Source organism: Candidozyma duobushaemuli, assembly GCF_002926085.2.
Source record: "Candidozyma duobushaemuli strain B09383 chromosome Unknown E_B09383, whole genome shotgun sequence".
Taxonomy (NCBI): Eukaryota; Fungi; Ascomycota; class Pichiomycetes; order Serinales; family Metschnikowiaceae; genus Candidozyma; species Candidozyma duobushaemuli.
Window position 1 is genome coordinate 521,000 of NW_020289900.1, and position 27,817 is coordinate 548,816.

The 27,817-nt window shown below is 41.7% G+C and overlaps 10 protein-coding genes across 10 annotated transcripts; 2 read left to right on the plus strand and 8 right to left on the minus strand. All coding sequences in view use genetic code 12, as the record gives it.

Moving 5' to 3' along the window:
• Positions 1-313: 313 nt before the first annotated feature.
• On the minus strand, positions 314-904 carry ENP1 (snoRNA-binding rRNA-processing protein; the record flags this gene model as incomplete). The annotated part of the gene is made up of 1 exon (XM_025482920.1): positions 314-904. One exon carries the CDS (start codon positions 902-904, stop codon positions 314-316), a length of 591 nt encoding a protein of 196 aa, XP_025337863.1.
• Positions 905-1,474: 570 nt separating this feature from the next.
• On the minus strand, positions 1,475-3,427 carry PLC1 (phosphatidylinositol phospholipase C; the record flags this gene model as incomplete). The annotated part of the gene is made up of 1 exon (XM_025482921.1): positions 1,475-3,427. The coding sequence occupies one exon, from the start codon at positions 3,425-3,427 to the stop codon at positions 1,475-1,477; it is 1,953 nt and encodes a 650-aa protein (XP_025337864.1).
• A 183-nt stretch (positions 3,428-3,610) lies between these two features.
• HIS7 (imidazoleglycerol-phosphate synthase) lies at positions 3,611-5,338 on the minus strand (the record flags this gene model as incomplete). Its single annotated transcript, XM_025482922.1, has 1 exon — positions 3,611-5,338. The coding sequence occupies one exon, from the start codon at positions 5,336-5,338 to the stop codon at positions 3,611-3,613; it is 1,728 nt and encodes a 575-aa protein (XP_025337865.1).
• An 82-nt stretch (positions 5,339-5,420) lies between these two features.
• CXQ87_004484 (uncharacterized protein) lies at positions 5,421-6,905 on the minus strand (the record flags this gene model as incomplete). The annotated part of the gene is made up of 1 exon (XM_025482923.1): positions 5,421-6,905. The coding sequence occupies one exon, from the start codon at positions 6,903-6,905 to the stop codon at positions 5,421-5,423; it is 1,485 nt and encodes a 494-aa protein (XP_025337866.1).
• Positions 6,906-7,621: 716 nt separating this feature from the next.
• On the minus strand, positions 7,622-9,679 carry RRP6 (exosome nuclease subunit; the record flags this gene model as incomplete). Its single annotated transcript, XM_025482924.1, has 1 exon — positions 7,622-9,679. The coding sequence occupies one exon, from the start codon at positions 9,677-9,679 to the stop codon at positions 7,622-7,624; it is 2,058 nt and encodes a 685-aa protein (XP_025337867.1).
• Positions 9,680-9,868: 189 nt separating this feature from the next.
• On the plus strand, positions 9,869-10,927 carry REI1 (Rei1p; the record flags this gene model as incomplete). Its single annotated transcript, XM_025482925.1, has 1 exon — positions 9,869-10,927. One exon carries the CDS (start codon positions 9,869-9,871, stop codon positions 10,925-10,927), a length of 1,059 nt encoding a protein of 352 aa, XP_025337868.1.
• A 25-nt stretch (positions 10,928-10,952) lies between these two features.
• Positions 10,953-11,905, minus strand: GPI7 (mannose-ethanolamine phosphotransferase; the record flags this gene model as incomplete). Its single annotated transcript, XM_025482926.1, has 2 exons — positions 10,953-11,000; positions 11,285-11,905. The coding sequence occupies 2 exons, from the start codon at positions 11,903-11,905 to the stop codon at positions 10,953-10,955; spliced, it is 669 nt and encodes a 222-aa protein (XP_025337869.1).
• Positions 11,906-15,617: 3,712 nt separating this feature from the next.
• Positions 15,618-20,206, minus strand: CXQ87_004488 (chitin synthase 1; the record flags this gene model as incomplete). Its single annotated transcript, XM_025482927.1, has 3 exons — positions 15,618-16,669; positions 17,269-17,685; positions 18,106-20,206. The coding sequence occupies 3 exons, from the start codon at positions 20,204-20,206 to the stop codon at positions 15,618-15,620; spliced, it is 3,570 nt and encodes a 1,189-aa protein (XP_025337870.1).
• A 584-nt stretch (positions 20,207-20,790) lies between these two features.
• Positions 20,791-26,586, plus strand: CXQ87_004489 (uncharacterized protein; the record flags this gene model as incomplete). Its single annotated transcript, XM_025482928.1, has 4 exons — positions 20,791-22,005; positions 22,595-23,045; positions 23,664-24,507; positions 26,346-26,586. 4 exons carry the CDS (start codon positions 20,791-20,793, stop codon positions 26,584-26,586), a joined length of 2,751 nt encoding a protein of 916 aa, XP_025337871.1.
• A 67-nt stretch (positions 26,587-26,653) lies between these two features.
• On the minus strand, positions 26,654-27,751 carry ARO4 (3-deoxy-7-phosphoheptulonate synthase; the record flags this gene model as incomplete). Its single annotated transcript, XM_025482929.1, has 1 exon — positions 26,654-27,751. The coding sequence occupies one exon, from the start codon at positions 27,749-27,751 to the stop codon at positions 26,654-26,656; it is 1,098 nt and encodes a 365-aa protein (XP_025337872.1).
• Positions 27,752-27,817: the final 66 nt, after the last annotated feature.

Consider the following 27,817-nt stretch of genomic DNA (forward strand, 5'->3'; position numbering starts at 1 on the left):
TTAGATAAAACAGACGCGACGATCATAGCCTCGCGGAGTGTGCATTGATCATCAACTAGCGGCAATAGGAAGCCTTTGAAGAAAGCTGCTGGTTTGTAAAGAGATTTCTTCAATGCTCGATATAGATGATAATCAAGAGTGTGTGTCTCGCTGTCTTCGATTGAATGTCTGAATTTTGGAAGCAAAACAGTTTCCACAAAAATCTGCGCCTGATTAGATGGAAGATTGGAGACAAAAAGTTTGGTAGCTTCACAAACAGCATGTGGGGTCCAAGAACTTGGGTTCGTCACAAAAAGTACGTCTTCCCAATTCTTTAGGGTAGGTAATACTTTGAAAAGCTTCGGGAGCTTTCCATGCTTGTAAGTCGAGAGAATGCGTCCAATTTTCTCGTAGGCAGCGATGACTTTTGGGGAAGGAGAACTCCCTGGCTCTCTGGCACTTCGCTTTCGAGTGCCTCTTTCTTCAATTCTCTTTCGTGGATTTTTGCCATAATCTTATCTGCTAAAGTAATGGTCTCAGTCTGAGCAAAATAAGCATCAATTAAGCCCTTATCTGTCTCATTTGAAAACTCGATATCACTGACTTCCAGGCCATGTTCGAGATCTTGATCGTCCACATCGTCCAAAAAAGCTTCATACTTGTCTCTCTCTGAAGATGCACTAACGCTTTCTTCTTCACTAGAAACATCATCATTCTCTTCGGCATCTAATTCCTCTTGTTGGCTCTTCGCCAAAGATAAAATCTTTCTAGATATCGAGGCGTCATGATAGCCGTCAGCGTGTTGTTGATTATCCTTCAGCTGCTCATGACTGCTAGATTTTAAGTTACCATTTACAGAGGCGATGTCTCTGTGTAGTGGATTATGACGTTGTCTTGTGTTGAGCGATGTATCAATTTTGCCCATATTGGAGAGAGTAAGTGAAGTTCGCAGTCAACCTCATCGCATTCCTCACTAAGTATATCTTTTTCACTACTTATTTTTTTTTTTTTTTTTTTCCTTTGCCCTTTGCGCTAATGAATACTGCATGTTGATTGCACACACTATCAATTACATGGGGTCAATCAATATCGATTTTAACAAGAACAGATGAGTAAAGTAATTGTTCTCCACTAAGATCCTTAAGCATTAAATAGCGATAACCGCATTTGAGGTCACAGATTTTGTGCATGATGAAACCAACTTCCTTACAATCAGCGTAATTATTTGGCGCGGATGCTGATGCGACACTTAACTTGAGAAACACGAGTTCAATCTCGTCAAATTCAAATTCTCCCACGAAAGTTTCATTCCAAATAGGATTGAATCCATTGCCTGGTATGATTTTAGTGACGGGTTTAGACGGGAACCAATTTACAGATCTCGCTCCAAAAATGTCCAAACTGAGAAAAGGTTGTATGTCACCTAGCCAGTCAATCGGCTTGGGTAACTGATGTGCACTGATGATTCTGATGGAAACTTTTCGCCTCAAAGAATTCACCACTTGTGTATGCCACTTTTTACCCTTGAGGGTGCTACTCTCAACGAAGAAGGTTTCAAGACGTACCCGTCGCCAAACGGAGTATTGAACATAGCTTCGTTTAGTTGCTGGCCCAAGTCATGAGTCTGCCAATTTGTTGCCACCATCTGGACTCCATGACTCCAGTACATTATTGGATTAAAATTCGTAGATTTGAGCCGAAACTTGGAAGGATAAATGCGCATGAGATATCCTCGGTTGTGTTTAAGAACGGCAACTTTTTTGTTGTCGTCCTTTATCATTCTATCAATTGATTTTTCGCTCAATGAAAAACAGTGGTTGAAAGTTTTTGACTCAGGGAGAGAGAAGTTTCTAAATTTCACCCCTTGGACGTAAAGTGCCATATCACTTAGAGTCTTTATAACTGATCTCGTCGAACTCTTCTTTCGAAGTTTTAGCTTCAAGTTTGTATTGGCAGTATCATTCCCGTCACTGAACAGTGTTGTTGTCGTTGTTGTTGACGTACCAGTACTAAAAGAAGAATCACAACCTCTGTCACTGCCAGCAACGGTTCTTTTGACTTTCAAAAGGATTCTATTTTTCAAATCCTCTGGGCTAGGGAGGGTCATCAGTTCATTCAACGGCTCAGTAAGCAAGGTTTTCCCAAAGGTCTCTCTAAAAATCGTGATAGCTTTTCTTTGAAAATCAGGCGTGCAGTGATTCTCAATGCTAAGTATTAGTGGGTAGGGGGTAACTTGAAAGGCATAATCTTTGATAGTCTTGGCGACGTTTTTTAACAAGATCCCTTGCGTAAACGTTCTTCCATGGTTGACAATTGGCTCGTCATTATCGATACCGCTATTCCAAATGTCAATCTCTAGACAGCGACAACCCCTTTGTAACGCTTTTATGTAACCTTCAATGGATGACTCCCCAATAATTTGACGACCTAGTAGATAGGTGTTGTGGGAAGAGAGTATAAAGTACTCGTTCAAGGGCCTACAATAAGGCCCCTCCTCCTCCTTAAACTCGCGAACGGGAAAAGAGAACTTTGAAAGCAAAAAAGAGTTGAGGTCTTGCTCAGACCAAAAGCCTTTGGAGTTATAATCAAACTTACTGAAATGCTTTCGAAGCGAGGCTTCACTGTGAGATTCTTGCTGTAGTTGCACCATGAAGGATTTGAAATTTTCAAAACTCATTGTAGGTCGATTTGCGTTAGCTTCCTGCCAAATCTCTGTGACGTCGGGTCTGTCATTGAGTTTGGAGACAAAGTTTTTGAATTCATCAAAAGTTAAGATTTTCGTTGAGTCAGTAGCGACTTTCTTCGATTCCTGGAAAATTCGACTTATTATGCTCTCGCTCAAATTGATATTCATTCTTCGTGTGAACTTGACGACATCATGTAATGAAAGACTGCTACGTTTAATGTTTTCAGTGCAATCAGCTTTTTCAATCACCATTGTTTTTGTTGAATCATTAAGCTCATTCAAATTTACTAGAAAATTTTGAGCTATGTCATCTTTCAAAGTTTTGAAGCCAACAAAAATCGCCTTGACTCTGCGGAAATCATAGATGGTATCTGCGATTAAATGTAGCGTTTTAAGCTTCTTTTTGGATTGATTGAAGAAGGTGACTGAAAGCCACTGCTTCTCGAACTCTTTAGAGATGCCGAATTCTTCTCTAAAATTCAGTGCCAAATTTCCAAAAAAAAGACCTTTTATATCATCAACCAAGAACTCATAAGACTTTCCTTTAGGCAACTCATAAACGAATTTGAAATTTGAAGGCTCAACCTTAAGCTTGACACGTTTGCGAGACTTGTGAGATATCTTCAATAACAGAAGCCCATTCTGTATAAATATAGAGGGGATCTTGAAGGAGTTGATATCATCAATGGATTCGATTAAATTTTTCTCTTCATAGCCCAAGGGATAGGGGAGAGTGTGATCACGTTTCTCATCCTCAGCCATCGAAAAATAGCTCAAGCAGCTCACACTAAACAGGTAACAGGGTGCGAGAAATTTGTTTCAAACCACTTCTGAAGCAGTGTTGGGGTCACCTTAGATGCGCTGCATAGGAAGTAGTAAAAGCTATAGGCGGAAAGTAAGAAAAAAAAGTATGTATTTCCGGTATGCAATTAACTGCGAAAATCATCATATTGACATATCCATTTCTGACCTAACGTCCATTCCCTGACTGAGTAGGTACTTTTTTACATCCGCAACCTTGTAGTCCCCACGATGAAACATTCCAGCACCTAAAGCTGCGTCAATTCCACAGTCCATCTCGAATACCTCCGCAAAATGGCTTGGACAACCTGCACCCGAACTGGCAATTACTGGAATAGACACGTTCTCCTTCACCTGTCTCAAAAGCTCTAAGTTGAATCCTTTGTTAGATCCATCATGATCTATCGAATTCAACAAAATTTCACCAGCACCAAGATCCTCGCATGCTAAACAAACTTCAAGAGCTCCAATTTCATGAAGTTTCCGACCACCTTGAGAAGTCACTTGATAGTAGCAATACTTTTCCCCGTTGGGACCAAATTTGCTTGGGTCACTTATCTCAATACATTGCATGGAAGTTTCCGTTAGAGAGCCGACGAATTTTCGCTTCGGATCAATCGATATGACAACAGCTTGGTTTCCAAAGCAGTGTGAAATTTGCTCTATAGCAGTTGATCCGGATTTAATTTTATCCGCCTGATAGTACTGTTCAGCAATTGTCACTGCTTCGGATCCAAGGCTCACTTTGTCAGCACCTGAAGCGAAATATAATTCTGCGACTTTTAATGCGGGCACCATTTCTTGACTCACGGGGTCCTTCATATCTTTGATGCCACCACCCACAGTTAATGGAACAAATATGTTCTTTGCTGCTTGCCTGAGAACTTCCAACATGGGGAGATCGGTTAAGGGAGAATCTCTAAAGGAGGTAATGTTCAAGAATGTGATCTCATCAGCCCCCTGCTCATAGTACTTGAGGGCAAGTTCCACTGGCTTACCGAGATTTCTCACGGACCCATCCGAAGAACCACTTTTTTCGCGTACATCGTACTGGTCACCTTTCGTGACCACAAGGTCACCCTGATCGTTTGTTCTGACATCAAGACATGCAATAATCCTCCGAGATGGGAGTCCAGAGGGAGTGCTTGAAGTGGTGTTTATTATTTCATCAGCACTATCCTCCAAAAAAGCTTTTATAACTCTAAGGCCAGCAACGCCAGACTTTTCGGGGTGAAATTGTGTAGCAAAAAAGCTACCTTTTGAAATAGCTGCTACGAACGTTTCGGACCCATATTTTGAGAGTCCAAATCTCCACCCACTATCTTCCGCTTTAGAAATCAAATTCTGTATCCTCGGCGTATCAACTTTAGCAGCGTAAGAATGAACAAAGTAGTATTTGTCCTGCGTATTCATTCCATAGAGGCATCTATCGGACTTTGAAGGTGTCAAACTGTGGACAGTGTTCCATCCTATGTGTGGAACTGATTTGAGTAAACCTCTAGTTTTGAAGGTAGGATCACTGGTGTCGAACTTCGTTAATTTCACGTCCAAGAGGCTCATTCCACATATTCCCTCACTTTCTTCTGATTCAGAGAATAGTGATTGCAAGCCAACACATATTCCCATAAGCTTCCGACCTTCGTTGACATATCTTTTAACTGGCTCCATAAGATCCCGTTTAATGAGCTCTCTCACGAAGTGACCGAAGTTTCCAACTCCGGGGAAAATCAAATGAGTGATCTCTTTGTCCAATGTGCTGAAATCATCGCGATTACGAATATAAACCACTTCATAGTCACCAATGTACTCAATGGAATTATTCAAACTTCTCAAATTTCCACTCTCAACATCAATGATGTGAACCTTAGTCATTTGTCCTTTTGCTTCTATTAAGTGAAATATGTGAACTTTACAAACGCGCTCGATGAGTCAGTGGTGTATGGATCCTATCAGCTTATATCTTCTCGGAGCGAAGATAAAAAAAATATGTCCCGTTCTTGGCATGATTTAATTCCTGCTCTCTATAGCGGACAACAAATGAATCGAGATCACCGTAGATGTCGTGAAGTCGAAGGAGGATATGATTCGAAACAAAAGCATTCATCTTACTGTCACCGGAAATCAAGGAGGTACCAATCATCACATTCTTTGAACCGAAAACTAGGCTCAACTCCTGAATGAGTACATTTAAAAAGTCGTCAATAAGGTGATCATCCCTTTTGTATGTTGCCCCACAAGGGCTTTCAGGGTATCGCTCAGTCAATGTGTCACACGTAGGCGTATACCTCGGTATGTGTAGCGGTAATTCAAGTATTCCACCTTTCTTCAAAATGCGGTGAAATTCACGAATGATTTCTTTGTAATTAGAAACATTCAATTGCAAATAAAGGTCTCGCGACTGTATGACATGAAATGTTTCCGTCTTTATTCTGAAAATGCTTTGCTGTAGATATTCAAAGTTATCTGGTTTGTGCCGAGGGTTTGAAGGTTCGGAGGTTTTTGAAGCGGCATCTGTAGCACGATCTCCTTCGAGAGACCTCCTGAGTTTCATGAGATCACCTTTTGTCAAGCTGTCAAACTCATCGAAGGATTCAAATTCAAGCTTCTTGAAAAAGTTCTTGTGAAGCTCTAAATCCAGTCTTCGTATCGCGTCTTCATGTTCCATGGAATCCTTGGTCTCGTTGGCAAACACGTTAGATTCGAACACTCGCACAAACGGAACAGTAAGAGCGAGGTACCAGGAGTATTGAGCGCTGAAGAAAACATTAAAGTTCAAGATCTTCATCGCCTCGGGATTGTCGAGCTTCATATTCAAGCTGAAAAGATTGAAAAGTAGCTTGATGATACGGCGATCCACAAGTGCATTTTTCCCTAATTTCGCTAATACGTCAATGTGATACTGCTCCAAAAGCATATACTCGTACAGAACTTTAGTGATCGCCTGCACTATGACATCGGCCCCAGGAAGGACTAATGCTTCGTTTCCAAATCCGTCTTGTGCTATCGTGTTAAGTCTATCCTTTAGCTCCTGTAATGATGACTTGAATCTGTAGTGGGAAGCAGTGATGGGATCAAGGTTCTCGCAGAAGTCAGGAAGTGTGAGCGGAAGCTGTAATAGATACCTTACATAATTAGTAAAGTTCGCTTGTATAAGCTCCTCGGGTAGATATTGAACAGCATTTCCGCTCGACGAATAATCGAATGAAAGAAGCCTTCTCAAGAACTGTCTGCATCTGAAAAGTTCACAGGCCAAGATTCCTTCATGACGATATAGATCGGCATCGTTCTCCCTGCCATGTACATCGCCTTGATCTGTTGATATCTTATTAACAAATTTTCCAAACGATTGATTTCTAACCTCTGCGTATGTGACAGCGTCCGCCTCATGCTGACTTTCAATCAACTCCAAGTAATTTTTATACTTTAGAATTTGAAACATAGGTGTCAAAAAATTTCTTCTAACGTAGGTCTCAGAATTGAGTCCAGATAATGAAGAAAAGAGTTTAAAATCAGGTATGATATGGTCATCGTTGGTGTCATGACCGTCGATAGAGTGGCTTCGTTCGATGATTTCATGATTCGAAGGCTTTATCTCTATACCACCACATGTCGGTGACAATATCAGAGATGCGCTTGGTACTTGCAGATACTTCTGTTTCGGGAGTGAACTTAAATCATCAGCTGCCTTTTGGTGGTCTCTAGTGGGAGATCTCATCATCTTTTGAGTGTCAACAGTTCCAACATGACAACATTCTCGATAGTTCTCACTAATACCTTGCGGTATGGGAATTGTCCCGTCCATAGTATTATCATCTGTACCACTAACATGATTCTCGTGCTCTGCCATCAATGACAAATGTTTCGACAGTTCCAGCAGATGCCGCAGTTCCACAGATTCAGACAAGGAGGATTTAGCATCGGAAGATTTTCTGCTATTATGTGATCTTCGCCGAGTACGAGACTTCGTAGAACCTTTCATCTTCTGCTGAGTTTGATACAGCCCAGAAGGTACAATGTAGAAGTTCATTGCTCTGCTACTGAGCGGGCTTTAAAGCTTTGTGGAGTGAATAAACGGGGTCCTTATTCTTATGCAGTCTAAAATACTTCGAGAGGTGGAGATATGTCTACTTCGCATTTCTGCAGCATGCAATATTCTCATTTGGTGAAAGCAGCAGATTTTCCCTGAAACTGGCGTTTCTTCCTTGGGGCGCCATATTGCGCCTTTTTACCATTGTGAGTATGGGGATCAAATTGCTGAACACTTCTTTTTCTTTTCTTGGTTTCTTCTGTGTTTTGTGCTTGTAACGCTTCCTCATAGTTCAAGATGTTGGTAGAGCTCGCTCCTTCACGCTTTTTGTTTGAATATTCTTGCGTGCCCACTTTTGAGCCTCGTATATTTTGAGCTTCCGGAACAGTTTTCTCTCTCTGCAACGCTTCTTTCTCAGGTAAAAGTTCTCGATCTCCCTGTTGCTCCCTGTCAGACATTGCAGGTAGATTGTTGGTTGCGGAAGTAAATGAAGACCAAAGGAGTGGTAGCAGTTGAAGCAACCTGGTGTCCTTTTTTTTCAATCGTGGATGTAAAATCTCGAAGCCAAGAAGGCCCTCTGTGAATAGAGACGAGGTTCCACATACTCGTGTTGCGACTTGAGGCAAAAGCTGTCTCTGGTTTTGCAATACGACATCGAGAGAGTCTGCGCTTAAATCTTTGGTCTGTTGTGAAATCTTGAAGTTAATGTTCGTGGACTCAGTAGAACTATTTTCAAAGTTTTCATTCATGAAGTTCACCAAAGATTCCAATTGAAAGCCTGACACGTTGACTGCACGGATTGCAGCTATTGACGAATGGTCGGTTGGTACATCGCTTGCAGCAAGCTGCACCAAAGTGCTATTTGGCATGATGTACCTTGTGGATTCGTCCATTAACCTAGCGGTCTTATCCCGCCAGCCAACGAGAAGGCGCAAACGGTTTTCGAGATGGATTGGGACGTTATAATTACTCATGATGGTGCTACTTTCGTCAACCTTGCCCAGCTCTTCACTGAATTTGATGAACTCGAATTTGCGTAACGCCACCTTTCTTGATGCGAACAAAACTTGCTGAAGTTTGTCTTCCTTCTCATCTATCAATGAATTTCGAAGATGATCAAAAATATTGAGAAGAAAGTGAGTATCAGCTCGAGCATAATGAGACATTGCATCAGGGAGTGGCCGTAATCTCCAGTCTGCTAATTGGTATTTCTTTGATGCCTTGAATCCAGCGAATTTTTCTAATAAAAATGCCAAAGAACGTTTAGGATAACCTAACACCTTCGCGGCATGATAAGTATCAAATAGCGATACGACGTAAAGACCAAGATCTCTCTGAAGCCAAATGATGTCCATGAATGCGCCATGAAACACTTTCACAATATTAGGATTAGCGAAGATCTCATTCAACATAACCATATCTGATCTAAGGGCCAATACATCAATCAACCAATCTTGCTCACGATCAGAGATTTGCATAAGACAGGTGAGCCCATAAAAAGTTCTTAAATCATGATGTTCTAAATCAACTGCAATAGACTTTGAGGACTTCAATTTCTTGACCATATCGTTCAATTGCGTAACTGTTGAAACAAAAATTGCTGGCTGGCTATCCCACTCCTGAGGCTCTTCAGGCAAACATTTATCAAGTATCCAATCTGGATATGGTTGTGTCATGATTTCATGTTGATATGGATGTTCAAAACGGCCCTCAGTATCTGTCACCAACAGATCCTTTAACAGTCGAAGGCAGAAAGGTTTTGACTTCAACTTTGGTTTAAAAGGCTTAACATCTGAGTTATCTATATCTTCAGCGAAGTTCTCTTGAGGTTTTGCGAGAGGCTCCATGGATATAGAAGCAATCTTGGTATTTTTCTTATGAGTTCTATCGTACTTTTCCATAGCAACATCCACTTTTTCATAAATCGTATCGAGTTTTGATTCAAAATTATCCCAAAAAGCCTGCGAGTTGATCATTAAGTTTGAAGTATCCGATAAATCTTTCGAGGTAGTCAAATTTCGTAGCATTTCAAGTAGCATTTCAGAGGTCTCTGTGCCAATTGTATCGATCTCTTTATCCATGGTACGGTAGAAGGAAATGTCATGTGCTGCTATAGCAGATGCATAGCGTATAGAATCAATTATCGCTGGAATTACAGAGGCAAATTCCATAAGTTTCTCGGTCATGACAAAGAGAATACCTTGAGATGGGGTTTTTTCGCGTCAGTTCAGAAAATGTGTGCACAAGTGCATCAATACCAGAAAAATTCATTATTCGCAGATGCTCATCGCATCAAGCATCACTACTTTATTATGCTGTTCACATGTCTTAGTTGCGGTCTTAGTTTCGAAGAAGCAGCCTCACAGAGGACTCATATGAAAACGGACTGGCACAGATATAATCTCAAGAGGAGAGTAACTCAGCTTCCACCAGTTGACGAAGAAACGTTTAAAGGGAAGGTGGTTGCGACTGAAGCCAAGGATGCATCATCGACCGAAGAGAACAAAGGTATAGACAAATCTAGAAGAAAGAATGAAAGAGCTGCAAAGAAAGAGTTATTGAGACAACAACGTGAAGCGCTTTTGAAAGGCATCCCAGGGGAAATTGAAAACGAGAAGAACAAAAGCTTAGAGTCTTCATCTGAGGACGCTGAGCTCAATAATATGATGGAGGCAAAGATAAACCAACGCGTGGAGATTAAACCAACTACATGTTTATTCTGCTCAGATAAGAAACAGGCTCACTTTGACAGTGTCGAAGAAAATATCTCACATATGACCAAGATTCACGGGCTCTTTTTGCCTGAAAAAAAGTACCTCGTTGATGTTGAAGGATTGATAGTATATCTAGGGGAGAAGCTTGGTTTGGGAAATGTTTGCTTGTCATGTTCCTACCAGGGCAAAAGTTTAGCGGCCGTGAGGGAGCACATGCACAGTAAGCGCCACATCCGTATACCATATGAAAGTGATGAAGAAAAGTTAGAAATTTCCGACTTTTACGACTTCACATCGTCTTATAAGAATGACGCAAGTGAATTTCAGACCGAAAACGATGAAGAGGATTGGGAAGATGTTTCTGAAACAGATTTTGATGACAAGGAGTCCGATGATGAGGATAGTGAGAATGATCTCACAGCTTCTGGGGAAGACTTTATTATAAATCTTGGCGACGAGTTAATTCTTCCAAATGGTTTATCGCTAGGTCATAGACGACTCCGAAAACTTCGCAAACAAAAACAGGAACTCATTCTTTCGGAAGGTCAAGGAACTGTTGTGGCAGCCGAATGTAGGCAGTTGAGCTTCCAAAATCTGCAAGTCACAAAAGAGCAGCAGCAGGTTTGGAAGTCAGAGAAAAGAATGTACGACCTCAAGGACAGGCGGCTGTCTAAATACGTCAACAACCAGCCCCACTTTCGGGACCAGCTACTTCAGTGAGATGAGCATGCATTTTTTTATAAGTCTATGGCTTCACCTGCTGCTTTGAGATGGCCTGTTGAACACAACGAGACTCTGCCATATCGCGACATTGAATCCTAATTCAACTAGTGCAAACCAGGCTGCGAAATAAAGCACTTTTGGGCAGAAAACTGACCAAATAAATAGATGGTATCTTAAATTGATGCAAGAAGCCAACAAGCTTGCTTGAGATGTAACATAGAAGGTAAAGACGAGTAAATTTCTGGCACAAATGTTGCGGCGAATGTCACTTCCATTGCTTTCTGCCAATCGAAACCAAGCTAGGTACCAATGCAATGAAGGTGCAAAGTTTGAAATGAAAGTGAGAATGCCAACAAGGGAAATCTTGTATGAGCTGAGGCCGTTGTAAGCGTTTGAAAGGTCTATCGTCGCTATCAGATTGGTGTTCCCAATACCGAAAAACGAGAGGTTTTGGATGCAAAGAATTATGGCTGTAAGTAAAAACTCAGAGTTCTTGAGCGGGCCTGATCTCGATAGCAAAGACTCCAAAGCTCCGAAGACAAGAAATAAAGGAATTATTTCAAGCCTAGACTGATGCAAGAAGACATGCACTAGAAGAAGGCTAACTTTTGTGGACTTCAATGAGCTTCGCCAGCACAACTGCCAAAGACAAGAAGTCACGAACGCCAAGTAGAATAATTGTGACACCGAAGTCGCTGCTGCACGCATCTGCAATAAAGGGTCCATGCTATCTTCATAGTAAACGACCATCCAATTACAGATTGAGGGTAGAGACGTGCCGTCAATTTTCGTCTGCAAAACCTTGAGAAAAATGGTAAGTGAGCTCATCACGATTTCCAACATGAATCCGATAATGAAGTGAAAGCGGTTGTACGCGTCTTTTCTTTTGTTGATAATGGCGATACCGTACACAGTAACGAACACAAAAAGCCAAAGTACCAAAGGGGCCTCTGTCAAAACATCAGACAAGGTCATTGCCAGCCTAAATTTTTGACCCATCGTGCTCCAAGACCTTATGACTCTTAGTAAAAAGAGACAGCCTACCTCCACTCTCCAGCATGAACGACTATCTAATCCCATCAAAAAAACCGCCAATACAGTCGAGAACCACCAAAATTGATGCTCTTCCTCAATAAAAGAAGATGCATGTAAAAGGGCGCAGTATGAAATTATTAACCCGATGAAGAAGCAGCAATGGATCAAACTGCCCCTTTCATGCGTTGCTCTTTTTAGAAGTAAAATGCATAGAATAAATCCCGAAAGGAGTGTGATCCCAAACCCAGAGTACATCAATTCAAGGGAATAGTTTGTTGAATTTTGAACCATGATATCTTTGAGCGATCTGAGAAATTCCCAATAATCATTGATTCGGCTTCCCTCCAAATTTCTTAGTTGAATGATTTGATCGACAAATCTTGTAGCTCTGGAGGGATGCAGGGCCCGAAAAAGATGGAACATCTGCTCGCAGTTCTCCAAGAGCACTTTCTTCCTTTGTTGCTCACCTGACCAACATTGAAGAACCTGAGGGACCATCACTCCGACGTTATTTTTGGGAATTGGGATATTCAAAAGCGCCGAAAGTGTAGGCACGATGTCAATCTGATCAATTCTAGAATAGTAGGTGAAATCATCTGGTTTGTGCGAACCACGATACCCTACCGGACTTGCTTGCAATTTTTTGAACTTTGGGGATACGAGAACTAGACCGGGACTTGTCTCTCCTTCGGAAGAACCACCATGATTTCCAACTTCATTCATCCCATGGTCGCCCATAAGGACAATAAGGGTTTGCTCATCATCGATTGATTCATATAACTTCTTCAAAATCCCATCCATTTCTTGCTGCTTTGGTTTCATATGCACTGACATTGGCCCCCAGTGTGCCCAATATGATCGAGACCTAAGTAATGTAAGATGAGAGCGTCAAAAGGCTGTTTCAACTGGGCATCGAGATGTCTTGTAACATTTCTGTCGACTTCTGTAAAGTCATTAACAAAAAACAGACTCGTTCCCTCACTTTGATTAAAATACTGCTCAGCAGGGAACAATCTTAACCATGTGTCGTCCCCAAAGAAGTTGATTATCTTGTTCTTCGATTTCCTGCGAAGCTGGCTAATCCACGAGTCTGTTTGAGTGAGAGCTTGCGATCCATCGTTTCCATCTGCTATATTTAGGATTGCATCAACAAAGCTAGGAATCTGTCCTGTTGTTATGCCCTTTAGACGTGGCAATGTGACAGTAGGTGGGTGAGAATACGCCGTGAATGGAACAGCATCGCCACTATCAATGAGATCATGTAGGAAGGTCATTTGAGAATCTTGGGAGAACATAAAGTCTGATCTCATTGCATCAACCACCATAAGTATAAGCTTGTCAAACTGAGCACCGCGTTCACCAACGAAGGCATCTGGGTTTACTAACCCAGCTTGGCCGCCCAAAACACTTTTCGTCGGAAAGAAGCCTTTGGAGAAGATGAGAAAGCCCACCAAACTCAATGCTGCAATTAATGTGCCATTCAATTTACTCAATATCCTCATTAAACGACCAACATAATTTGAATACGTTCGCACTGCAACAACTCAAAAGCGCTCGGGTAAAAGTCACTATACAGGATTATCACCTCTTGAATACACCTAAAAAACGTGTACTGCCCACAAAACATGTCAGTCCCACAATAATGTCATTTCCTTATGCATCTAAAAGGACGCCGCAAAGAATATCTTCCTTCCAATAAAACCTATATAGTTTATGTCCTGCATAGTAAACCTCTCAATACTTCAACAGAAGCTGAGTGATCCCGGGGGACCGCGACTCTCCTCTAAGAGTACCGACTCAAGCCAGCAAATGTCAGTCATACGAACCATATAAAAAACCAATGTGCTCATTGATTACGAACAATGATGATGGTAACTCCATTTCGCACTAGAGCTACGACTAGAGCATGACATATTAAGATCAGCCCTCCTACAGACCCAAAATTAAGGCAAGATAATTCAGAGTTCCGTGCTTTAAACCTACTCAATTTGGAATATCTAAATTAACACGAAATCATCTCTGTCCTAAACGACCCTGTCAAACAAAAACACTAATAGCAAAAAACATAACCGTACATTGAAGTGAACATCCATAAAACAAAACAATTTAAAGTCCTCTCATGCTATCTTCACATCACTTAAATGCGATTTCATCAGACATAATCAAATGCACGTAAGGGAAAAATTTCTTCTTAATTTTCAAATCCCATCAATCCTCATAGTCTCGAGTAAACATTTCCAATATTCTTAGTATCAAAAGGAAAGTACTAACAGAATATATCGGTTGGATATCTTTCATCTCTCAAAAATGTATAACTAGGATGGTAACTTGAGAAGCATTTCATTCATTAGAATATGATAACAGTTTACTGTAGAAACCCGACTCAACAATCGAAATCGAAAAAGTATATAAAAAGCTGTATATCACCGTCAACGTGAGGAGCAGCCAGCTCTGCTGAAAATTTTGTGACCCTAGTTGATAACTTGGCAGTGTCAGTGTGAAGTGGATCACTAAATTTAATCATCCCTATGCTTGCTGTGAGCGCATTGTTTAAAAATTTATAACAAAATTTGGTGGTCAATTAATTTAGACACAATGTTTGTTCCTCTTGAAATATGGGAAGAGGTCACTTATACGAACACCAGGCGATAGATTTCCCTTGGAAATCACAAACTGTATACGGGTAATCCACTTTCAGGTAATAGCAGCTCGTGTAACTTACATGTTCATCGTGATTCTGCTGAAAGTTCTCCACATAATGTATCAAACTCTGACTTAAATCCGAACAGTAGCTGGATACAATGATACAGGTGTTGTTAGTGTCGCTAGATTCGTCGGACACATCCTTCCTTACGCAGATAACAGATATTGATTTATTGCATGGTCCATTCAATCGATTATAAGCTGTTGAACAAGTTTCAGGTTTATCTTAGTTTTATTTAACAACAGGGGTACTAGGCACTTTCAACCTGTGCGCAGTGGCACATGAAACGATAGCTAATATTGGTGTTGTGCTGAAACAGTAATGTAGCCGTCGTATCTATGACTTCTGGTGACTTCTATCAAATGTTTAGCATATAGCATGCCGCTGTTGGAGATGAGAGATTGTGAATTCAAATGTACTAAGATATATCATGTAGTTGGCGCATCAATTTTTGGGAGGTGTCAGTCTATCCAACCCCAATGCCAGTATATATTTGTTCTATCAATCCTGGCAATCTAGCTGTTTTCTTCATCAAATGAATATATTTATTCGCTTAAGTAACTATTATCTTTTGCGGCTTTATTGTCTACACAGCTATTCTGCTTACTGAATTGATTCGTGCTTCCATAGTAGGTATACACTGTAGGGTATGAATTCAAGCTCAACGAGGTATGTCCCAGAGTATTGGATACCCTTATCCTATCATTGGCGGGCTTTTTTTGACCGCATTCTAGAGATTAAAAGGAGCTTTTAAGCCCTATGTCAATTTCCTGTTTATCTATTAAACCGTATGGTTCTTTGAACAATGATGACCTCAACATGCTCTTTCCATGCGTATGGCATACGCTCTATCTAACTGGGCTATGTGACCATGTTCTACTTGTGTATGTAGAAGATCACATTCGAGGCTTTAATATTCAATGCTATTTGTATATATGTAAAATTTAATCAATCATCAACTGCTTGATATCTCTCGTTTCTTTTGATAGCAAGTTCCTCGGAAATTTGTATGCCACCGCTAACGGAAAATTGTCCGCCACCACTGATCATTCGAATGTCTATTGCTTTTGTCGCTGTGTTATAGATCCTGGAAGGTTCTTCAACATCTTCGTCAAGAGGACCAAGGCCAGGTGCATAGGTGTCGCCAAATCCCCAGGAAAATACTACGCCGTCATCCGTTACAGCAAATGAATGGTGCGATCCAGCTCCGATTGTTTTAATCTTGTGATGTTGCTTTTGACCAATAGAAACCTGAGTAGGTTGAGGCACAGAACGAGCTCTTCCGTGCGCATCTTTAAAGGTATAGGAGGGTAATTTATGAGATGGAATGCCGAGCTCTTGCATATCAAGTCTACCCCATGAAAGCACTTGTCCATCATCAGTCAACGCCATTGAATGATGTTCACCACCCACGAGGGACTTGATATTCAATTCAGAGAGTGTTTGCACTCTCGTGGGTTGCTTCAAAAGAGAGCCATCCTCCAATTCTCCCGATTCTGAGACCCCACATTGACCATATTGGTTGAGACCCCATGCGAATACCTCGCCGTGTGTATTTATCGCAAAAGAATGATAATCACCACAAGCGATGTACCTAATATTATACAATCCAAACTGGTGAGGTTTGAGAGCTGCCACTTTGTGCCTCTCTAAAATTCTTCGTCCTAGCTGGAATTGTTGACCATCTCCCCAAGCGTACACAATTCCCTTGGAGTCTAAAGCTAGGACATGATCTTTTCCACCGGCGAGTTGTACAATGTTCTTCAACGATTCCATACGTAATGGTTTTTCTTGTATGGCTTTGCTCTCGTCAAATCCCATAAGACCTTCATTACCTCTAAACGTACCCCATGTGTAGACTTCTCCATTTTCATAAAGTACACCACTGAGATTGTCGGTAGCAACCAATTGTACAATTTTTGAATCGAGATTGGGCAAATTCTGAACCAATGCAGGAGTAGACTCAGCTTCGTTTAAATCTCCATCTTCGTCGTCCGAATCTGCGGCATCAACCGATTTAAGATTTTCCTTCACTTTCGTCGTGTCACGCCCTAAAACTTTATTGTCATTATTTCCCCACGACCAGACCCGATTCTCTGCATCTAAAGCCAAAGCGTGCATTCCACCAACAGCAAAATCGACTATAGCGCAACCCAATCTTTCTTGTGTCAAGAAGGGGTTTAATCTGGGACGCTTGACTTCTTTAGTCAGTGCGGACGGGCCGAGGCCTAGCTCACACATGGACCCCGATCCCCAAACAAAAATCTGCAACGCTTCTGTCTTCCTCGATGGCGTTTCATTGATGTCTGGTAATGATTGGTATGACCTCAAAACGTTCGAGGACGTAGAGCGTTTCGCTTTCTTTGCATTGTTGGAAGCATCTGACGCATGTTTACGCTTGAGGCTTGCGTTTAAAGAAACCATTGAGCGTGTCTAGTAAGAATTTGTCGGAAAATGGTGGTGCTACTATTCAGTAATGTTTTACTTCTCATTGATTTTTTGATGATCGTCGTACAGTATCTCCGGTATATAATAGCGCACTAGTTGAGCGCATTAGCGTGGGTACTTTGATACCCGCCCCTCTTGTGAGACCACTTACTATGGGATTCAACAAGCCATCTAGCAAAATGCTGTAAAAGGTAAGCTGTCGATCCCAAGGCTCTGAAGAGAGCAAGTACTGCCACCATCCATAGAATAAAGACAAGATAGTAATTCCTTCCGGTATCCCCTGGTTCGTAGACCTGCAACATTGTCATTATGAAAACGAGATTCAACAAAAGCCACAGAAGAACAACCTTTGTTCGGACGTGCTTTGCGTAATCTTCACCATCTAATTCACTTGGAGTTTCCAGGAAAGGTCTCACCTTTTTGCTCGATCTCCGAGAACGAATGCTGTAAAGCGTTTCGAGATAGACCTCATCAATATTGTAGTCCTGAACGATAACCTCAAATTCACCTTGCTCATTCTGCTGGATAATGTATTGATTTGTTTTATCGTCTTTTGGATTATTGTCTCCTTTGGTGCCCCATGAAACATCGTGTGTGTTACAAAAAGCAAAAATTTGAAGAGTACATGTGTATGATGGAATCATCATAAAATATTGTATCAGACAGGTCAACATATGCCAAGGGTCCAAATAGAGTATGGACATCAAAGTGTATAGTCCATAGGTTGCCAACAATGAAACGACTATGCTCACGAAAACAAAAGTAGATGAATCTCCAACTCCGAATCGTTGTATTGTAGTGGCAACAAAATAGAAGCCGACAATCAATGCGTATAATGCACACACGGTGAGAAGTATGATCAATGTCTTGAAAATATTCTTAGAAGCGTGTGGCCGATTCCCGATTGACGCAACGAATAAAGAGGTTAGCGTACAAATGCAAAGATAATTGAAAATAGTGAAAACCCAAAACCCACCTCGGCCGACACTCTTCTCGGAGATGAGAGCTCCCGTGAGAAAGTAAAATGTCAAGTAGAAGTTGCTCAAAGAAAAGAAGGAAAACACAGTGCTCACAAATTGGTAGGCAAATTCGACGCAGAGCCATATTTTTCTTCCCATTGAGTGATCAGTCTTCCAGACTTTAGGGGTATGTCTTAACGCATATAATGCAGCGAAAAATGCGCCGTTTATCCATCTTCTTCTCTGTGATAAGAATTCTGGAATGGTGTCAGGTACATCAGTTTCTCCAGTCGCTTGTTTGACGAACTTGAGAACCCAATTCTCGTTCTTCTTAGCAATTAGTTCCCAGCACAAAATTCTGTCCTCCGCGAGATACATGTTTGCTTCAAAAAAATTAGTCTTGCTGTTCGAGAGATGGCGTGAATTTAGTAAGTCCTCGCCCTTAAAATATGATGCCAAAGGCCCTGACCCGTCTGAATGATTCTGAAGAGCAATATATCGATACGCTGAGAGGGCCCCAGGTAAAACAGTTATGTAACCAAGAACAGATTCCAAAGGTTTGTCCAAGATGTTAGACATCTTGTATTCAAAATTTTGTGAGGCAACCAAGGGATTCAATAAATTGACCCATCCCTTTCCTTTCATCGCAGTAATCTCGCCCGCAGCCCCTGCAACGTTCGAGTCTTTATCGAATGCCTTCCAAAGATTGTAAACTGCGTGATTGTCAGGTTTCGTACCCACATCTAATAATACAATCACGTTTGGATCGAGCACAGGGCAGAATGCATTGAAGAGCCATCGGTGCGAGTTGATCTTCTTTTGATTCTTTTCCTTAAGACAGAAGAGGACTTGAACAGGGGTAAGGCTTTTTTCATCTCCCTTAAACTTTAAGTTCTCATCAATTGAGATTTGAGTAGTGTACTCAAAGAGATGGGCATTCACCTTTTTGTTGTTGACGTATGGGCGAGCCAAATTATCCTGGTAGCAGCCCGTAGCCGTCAACAACTGAAGAACAGCTTCGTTTACCTTATTTCGGCCATCAGCAACAATCACGACTTGAACCTTTTTCCATGAATCCTTTCCCCAAGTAGACGATTTAGCTCGAGAGCATAAATGAGCCACGTTTTTCATGATACCATGCATCGTTCTGGCAAAAGCGAATTCGTCTTCGTTGTACATCGTGACACATATGACGAGTTCTGTTTCTCTTCCGAACTTGACAGGCCTTAAAGTGAAGCCATCTGCCACGAAGTTATCGGGCTCGGCTGTGCAAGCTGTGTATGTCATGTTGGTAAACTCGCCGAATGGTGAGTCAGTCCTAGTCAACACCTTTCTGAGCTCTTCTGGTATACGATTTTCAAGAACGAAGTTTCCTGAGTCACCCCCAATAAGACGAACTCTTCGCTTAGTCGTTGTTTTATCCTTCACCGGGACGTATGTGTCGGGAATATTGCGCATCATGTCTCGATCTATTGAAGCACCAAAGTAGTCACTCTCTTGGGCTCCCATTGAGTGATACCCAGAGCTGTAAGCTGTATTGGTGTCAGAGATGGACTCTTCTTCATAGACTTTCTGATAATCTGGATACCCGTAATCGAGCGATTGGTCGGATATTACTGTCCTTTGATCAGACTCATCGTCGGGATGTTGAAGATTGGCTTCGGCAAATGTTTCAGGTGTGAAGATTGGTTGGGGGGGCTCAAGAATCCTTTCGCTTCGTGTCGTGCTCCTTGACGAGCTTGCGTGGGACAGAAAAATATCATCACTTGGAACGGCACTTTGCTTTCCATCGGGAATAAAAAAGCCACCTTGTCTTTGCCTTTTTGGACTTTCGTCTGACGTGAATTTAGCTCTAGCTGTCTTGTTTTCGTTCAATTCCAAGTTAGGCGTTCTTGTTCCTTTGAGAGTAGATGATTTTCCATTAGATACTTGATAAGAACTCCTTGCAAATATATCCGGTGATCCATTCCTGTCAAGCTTGCTGTCAGGAGACCTCGGGATGTCAATCTCGTTGCTGTCGTCCAAAGGGATTCTGTATAGTTCACGACGTGGGTATCTTGTAAAAGCGGCATGTGGGTAAGCTGGCTCATCCGTGCCTTCTGTAGACTCTTCTTCAAATGGATTTTTCATTTTGAAAAGTTCAAATGGTCGTCACTAATGATGAGATTTGTTCATATGGTAAACTGTTTGTGCCCTCTTTAAACTACTGCACGAGCACTATTTTTGTTGACATAATACCGCTTTAGGCAATTTAAAAACACACATCTTTGAGAGCTGAAATGAAACTTCTTTCAGAACCACGCCAAAAATACTTGATAGATCTGATGTCTCTGAAGCGGCAGGTTCACCGATTTCTGAGATACCCAGCATTAATTCTTGAGTGTCCAGAAGATTCTTGAATTGTTACATCCCTAATTCTTTATCTTTTTCTTCCTCTTTATCTTCTTCCTTCCTTTGTCAAAAAAAAAAAAAAAAAAAAAAAAAAAAAAAAAAAAAAAAAAAAAGAAGTGATGCAATATTTCATGATTCCTTCCATGTGTTACAAGGATTTTTTTTTTTTTTTCTTTAAGTAATTGTAGTAGTTGGAAATGGGAGTTGGTGATTTCGCGATAAAATTGCGAACAGTGCACAGGTGGGTAAACACTATTAACAAAACCTCCTCACTAAGAGGAAAACCTGCACGATAGTGGCGAAGGCACAAGCCATCAAAAGTCATGGCTGGGTTTCCTCAGCTGCAAGATGACAGCGGAAGCAACTTTGCAAGATCTTATAGCACTGTTGAGAGTGGCCACAGTGAGGATATCTCTGAGCTAAGTCGTCAAGGCTCTTATGAATCGCAGACCCCAAGTTACGAGAGCAGTCATTCAAGAAATCCTCTTGCCAGACTTCTATCAAGAAGCAGAAGCTCAACTTTGGGAGGCGACAAAGAAAGGTTCAAAGCAGACGACCATCGTTTAGTGAGCGAACAACACGCTACGTCAAGGGGTCGGTTTACTTCAAAAAAGCTTAAATGGAAAGTTGGAAGTGAGAAACACAACGATGAAAGTTCCTATTTAACTGAAAATCAAAAGCAGTTTTTCATGAAATCTGCTGAACCCTCGGGTAAGCTCGCTTCCGCGCCATCGATTGCCCAATTCTTCAATCGCCCTCTTGCCAGCCACGGTGACAAAGATTTGCTTAAAAAAGAGCAATTTTCCAAAAAACAGCTGGGACGCACCAATGTCACACTCTCCTCCCAAAGCTCCAACTCTTTAATTCAGGATGTGAAACTTGCCTCGAGGTTCCGCTTCAACAGCCCAGAGTCATCAGTGGTCGCTGCGCCATCCAGCACACATTCCAACTCCTCCTCCTTACAAGGACTCCATAGAAAATACCTGATGTCAGCTGATCAATTTATCTTACAAAAGTGGAATAAAAGCATGGGGCTTGAAGTCAACGCGAACGTGAAGAGCTCTAAGCACCCAAGCTATCAAAAATTATCAGATGAATTCGAGGGTCTACTGGAGCATTTGGAAAGAATGTTTAAACCTCAAGAAAAAACACCTCGGACAACAATGCCTTTGGAATATACAGTTGAGGAGCTTGCCCGTGTCGTGTATCATCGGATAGTCGAGCCTACGTTTGATCAACCAAAACTCGTAAAATCTCCAAATACCTTGGAGGAGAACCCCACGTTTAACCCTGTTCTTGATGATTCTATTGACGAGGCTAAGGAGGTTCGACAGCATGAAGTGCTCCATGAACTTTTGCAATCTACTAAATCATGGCTAGCTACTTTGAAGAGAAGCTGGCTTGAATCTTTGAAATTATCTAAAGGCACTGATATAGACGCAAAGTTGAATTTGGTGGACCTTTGGAGAGCTTTGGCAGAAATCTGGACTTATTTCAACAAGTTTGTGCGCTTCACCCTTATGCAAATCCTAATCCCAGTACAAAGTTGTATTGATACTGCTTTCTTGAAGTTATGTGGCTGTACATCACCAAATCATGTTGTGGAAAGTGTGATATTAGTAGCGTATAAAGATGCCGTCGTCTTCCCAGTACTAGCCATGAGAAAAGCAATCTATGCCGCCTCTTCAAGGTCGTCGCCCAAGAGGCATTCACCAAATAAACTCAGTAATTCAGAGGTTCAATATATCAACGGAGATTCATCGGTTCATGAACGCTTGATAAGCTGCTTTGGGATCCTACTTTCTTACCTGGGAGCATATTTCGGCCTTCTGAAAGACGACTCAAGTGGACGCGATCCTGTATTACACGAAGCTATTCGCTGGTTGCAGGAGATCGCGGTTTAAAGTCTCAAACTTTTGTTTTATCCAGAAAGTACTACTATATGGTCGTACCTCAATCACAACAGGTGAGTTTGCTCCCCAAAGAGCTACAATATTTATGCGAAAACGAATTGGTGACAATCTTGCCGCGCTACTCAATGAAATCGACGCGGCTTGTAGGTGTATGTTCAAATACCCTCATTTCTGAGATATGCTAACAAAATAGAGAACAATCCCAGCACTAAAGGTTATGTCTCGTACGCAAGTACCCTTATGGGTAGCGATTATATTCAAGGAGCAGAATAAGTGCAACTTTGTACCGCCTCCGTGGTTGAATGTTGAAACTTTGAGAGAAAAATACGACGAAGAAGTTCATAACAAGAATCGCTTCTCGGAACTACCCTGGAATTGGCAAGAGCTAGCCAAAATTTATTTTCGTCATGCGCCAGATGACTTGTCAGACACTGTGTCAGCTTTATTCGGTATACTTCAAGACATAAAGGAGATTAGAAAGCTGAAAGCGCAGAGGGGTCTCAAAGAGCTTAACGAGTCCAATGTTCAGTTGAATGGACTTTCTGTTTTAGAGATAAATGAAATAAAACCTTTTGTTTTGAATGTGATGAATGAGCTACGATTGTTGCACGGAGCTGCTGGTGGTGAGGGAGACTCGCACCAATACGACGAAGATGTTCCAACACGTGATGAGTAGTGACAAGGATATTTGCGCATGAAGTCGTTAAGTTGTTATGAGAGCATTATCAAGTCGACAATTCATTGGGGACGTGAGAAGTGGAAGGACAAACGTGATCTCATCTTGTCAATTCTCAAATCAACTACAACGAAACGTGAAGCTAGAGAGTATTTAACCAGGTACAACACGATATCTGCGGATGGGTGTTCATCAAGATCTCTTGACGCAGACCCAAAGATTGATGAGAGGATCAATGGTATACTACGTCAATGCTCTCCGCCGGGATTACCAAAAGATAAAAGGATCAGCCTAGCACCTTTTTACAAACAAGTTGCTGTGTTCAGAATTCCACTTGCATTACTGACTCAAGCCTTACAAGAGATGTGCCGAAGCTTCACCACAATTCTAAGACTCGGCGTGTCTCCAATTTTGGTATTCGACGTTGAAGTAACTCAGAAGACCCTATCTTCCCTTCAAGAAAGGGCTTTGGAAGTTGCAAGTGTTATGTCTCGGGCAGAAGCTCATGAACCTAATTTCTTCACACCAATTACCACACCCTTTGATGACCACAGGAACAAAATAACTGTCCTGAGTGAGAGGCTGATCATACTTCCCATCATTCAAGGAAATATTCCAGTTTTGCTCCCTGTAGCATATGACGTTGTGAATGCCAGGCATAGCATAATCAGTTCCCAGGATGCATTGCTCGCGTTAGTGGAACAATTGAATCGCTCGCAAAGAGTCGTGATCGAAAAGGTTGTATTTGTGGACACTGTTGGCGGAATTCCGTCTATTGAACGTGATCGTACCAGTCACGTATTCATCAACAACTTACAAGAATATTCGGACATTGTGTCGGAATTGCACATTGGGTTTTTAGAACCTGAGGTTCGAGATCGACATTTGTCTAATCTTTCGCATATGCGAGAGCTTTTACTCGCAACCCAGTCAGAACTGAAGAGTGAGGCCACTGGAATAATTCTTCGACCAGAGGACCTCACTCCCCAAGCGGACATGCTAAATCCGGTTGCATATAATATTTTAACGGATCGACCTTTGATATCATCCTCCTTGCCACCAGGGCGCTTGAGAACTCCGCAAGTTACTACATCCATAATCAAGAGTGGTTTCGATGTCCAGCTATTCTACCCCACGGAGTCAGGGCAAAAAAGGTTCGATAGCCTTGTTAGTAACAGCGGTATCGATGGGAGTAAGTTATTGCTGATGATCGACGACTCATTCGGCAGGAAACTCGAACGGGAGGACTATGTGAAAAGACTCAATAGTTGTCTTGATTGCGTCATCATTATTGGAAACTATGATGGTGGAGCAATAATAACGAAAGAGGAAACATCTGATGGTCATAAAGTGCCTTACCTAGATAAGTTTGCCATTACCAAAAAAAACCAGGGCCTACCCAGTTTGGCAGATGTCATTTTCAAACTGATGTTGCAGGCGTATCCTGAAGAGTTAATTTGGAGATCTCGCAATACGAATCCGGTGAACAAGTGGTATTTTGAGAGGTGTAATGGAACTTATCATAAACCCGGCTCTGATTGGAAATTATTTTACGCTGGCGATTTCTTCAATCTTAAGTTTTCGAGATATTCTGGGAGAAGAATTTCTTCTTATTGGAGTTTAATTCAAAAAATCCCCAGTTCGTTCATGTAACGACCATATAATTAACGCACTTAACCAAGTTTCACTAATTCCACCAATTCCGGACCTGCGCGCGCGCCCGGTTAATTGATCTGAGATTCCTACAAGTTGCTGCGGTGACCGAGAAAATGCAAACATTGACTAATAGAAGACCGAAAGAAGATTCTGATAAAGGTGAATTTCAATCACTTGAACGATTGTACTTCTTTGATGAGCTAGCCGAGTGGCAGCAAGATAATCATTTCATTCGTTCGGGATATGTCAAAGAAACCAAGAGCTATATCAACTGCTTGAGATCGTTAACTTATTGGCATAACGAGTCCATCAATGTCTACTCCCATTTATTGCCCTCCTCAATATCATTGTGGCTCATTTCCTATCAAATCTTCTATATTCTTCCACAATATGAGAACTACTTAGGGGCTTGGGAAATCCTCAATTTCTATCAATTTGGCTTCGCTGTGACGTTTTGCCTCTTTCTGTCAGCGTCTTTTCATTGCTTCAAGTGTCATTCTCACAAAGTCTCGAAGCTTGGTAATCAGTGTGACTATTTCGGAATAATAGTTTTAATTACTTGTTCCCTTAACTCAATCGTTTTGTTCGCATTTTATGATGCCCCATACTTGAGAACCTTCTTCGTTTGCCTCTTCGTGTTGTTGGGGACAATTTGCACGAAACTTACATTCGATGTCAAGTTTTCGACGCCAGCATATCGCCCATTTCGGTCTCTCATGTTCATTTTGTTTGGCCTCTCGGGAATTTTACCCGTGTTGACAGCTATAGTTAAGTATGGCCTTCTCAATGCGAGAGACCGCGCAAGTGCGGAATGGCTAGTTGGGGAGGGCTTCTTCTACATATTCGGTGCCTGTATTTATGCGGCTAGAATTCCTGAAAGATTTGTTTACTCAGATCAAATTTCTGAGATCAAAAACAAAAAGCAGCACGGTGCGTTCGACATTATTGGACACGGGCATCAAATTTTTCACGTGATGGTAGTCATTGCAGCCTTTTGCCATTGGAATGCTCTCGTTGGCTGTTATACTTACTTACATGAAGTGACTCTCGCGTCGCATATTTAGCTTACTCACATAGAAAGTTTACTTCGCAAAATGTCACGCACACATTTAATCATCGTACCTTGTCATTCTATATGGACAGGCGGAGCCAAACTCGGAGAAGATTCTGGTGAATGGCTTTTGCAAACCTTTCAAGTGGAGGGGAACGATCACCTTGCTTTCATTGACCATCTTATGTTAGGACAAGAGTCACTTCTTGAGGATGAGAAGGCAATATTGGTCATCTCTGGGGGCAGAACGAAGTTAGAGGCAGGCTCTTTAAGCGAAGCGGAGAGTTATCATCGGTTGCTCGACCTCAAAAGACGACAGAGCGTTCACAAACAGATTGATGAGATCGAAAGTAGAACTTTCGTCGAACCATTTGCAAAGGACTCTTTTGAGAATATTCTCTATCTGATTTGCAGATTTTATGATGTATGTGGTCGGTATCCGAAGTGTATAACTATTTGTGGTTTCGAATTCAAAAAAGACCGATTTTTACAATTACACCTACAGCGAGCGTTGGGCTTTGATTTGAAATGCGTGAACTTCAAAGGAAATTCACCAAACCCAGTCTTTCAAGGACCAAAAAGAGACAAATATTTTGAAGAACTTGCAGCTAACGAGAGAAAAACATATAATATTTTCAAAAAGGACCTCTATGGTTTAGGTCCTGTTTTAATGGCAAAGCGAACGAGCCGAAACCCTTTCAAGGAGGCGCACAACTACAAATCGGAAAACCCTGACATTTCTTTATTGCTCAGTTTGATGAAAGATGTTGAAGCGAAAGCCTTGGAACTGTCAGCACACTTAAAACTCAACTTCCCATGGTAACGATGGGCTTCATGAATGGCGTTGACATCATTTGTTGTCTGAAACTGCTGTCAAGCGATATAAACTTTCACTGAGTCGCGCTTCTCCGTTTCTGCACTGCCTTGGACAAGTTTTTCAACATATCCACCGTTGTCTCCCATGAAACACAACTGTCTGTGATCGACACACCGTACTTGAGAGCGGCTTTTCCCTCATTCCCTGGTGGCATGTTCTGCTTTCCCTCATTTATGTGCGATTCAATCATTACACCCATCAATGCATGCTCTCCGTTCTCAATCTGCTCAACGACAGACTGCAAGACAGAGGGTTGATTCTTGTAGTCCTTTTTAGAATTGTCATGAGAACAGTCCACCATGATTTTTATGTTTGGATCCGTACTTTTTGCAATCGCTGCCTTCGCATTTTTCACGGACTCAGAGTCGTAGTTAGTGAGATTCTTGCCTCCCCTTAAAATAACAAAGCAGTGATCATTACCCTTCGTTGTGGTGATCGCAGCTAAGCCATTTTTAGTTACACCCATAAAGTGGTGACCCTTAGACGACGCTTGGACAGCATCCAAAGCAACACCCACGTTTCCATCTGTGCCATTTTTGAAGCCAATAGGAAAAGATAAACCTGAGGCCAATTCTCGATGGAGCTGGGATTCTGTCGTTCTAGCACCAACAGCCCCAAAGCTCAAGAGGTCAGAGAAGTACTGAGGAGAGATTGTGTCCAACATCTCGCTTCCAATAGGAATACCAACCTCTCCCGTTAAATCAGCATACAACTTTCTCGACACTCTTAAGCCTTCGTTTATATCAAAAGTGTTGTCCACATTAGGATCGTTAATAAGTCCTTTCCATCCGACAGTGGTTCTTGGCTTCTCCAAGTAGGCTCGCATAATGATGACAAGATCGTCAGATAGCTCTCCCGCTAACTTCTTTAATCGATTGGCGTACTCAATAGCAGCCTCTGGATCATGAATAGAACAGGGCCCAACGATGACGAGGCATCGATCGTCCTTTCCACTGATAATTCTGGAAGAGTCGATTCTTCCTTTTATAACGGTGTCTAGGGACTTTTTCGATGCTTTAATTTCCGTTTGGAGGAGAGCAGGAGGTATCAAAGGATCGTATCCCATAATTCTTGTGTCGTCGTACTCTTCAGGGATAGGCGTTTGGCTCATGGCAACTAATGATGTTGTTTCGACAATTTGGCAGTAAGTTCGCAGAGCTGCTTTATGTAATGCCTG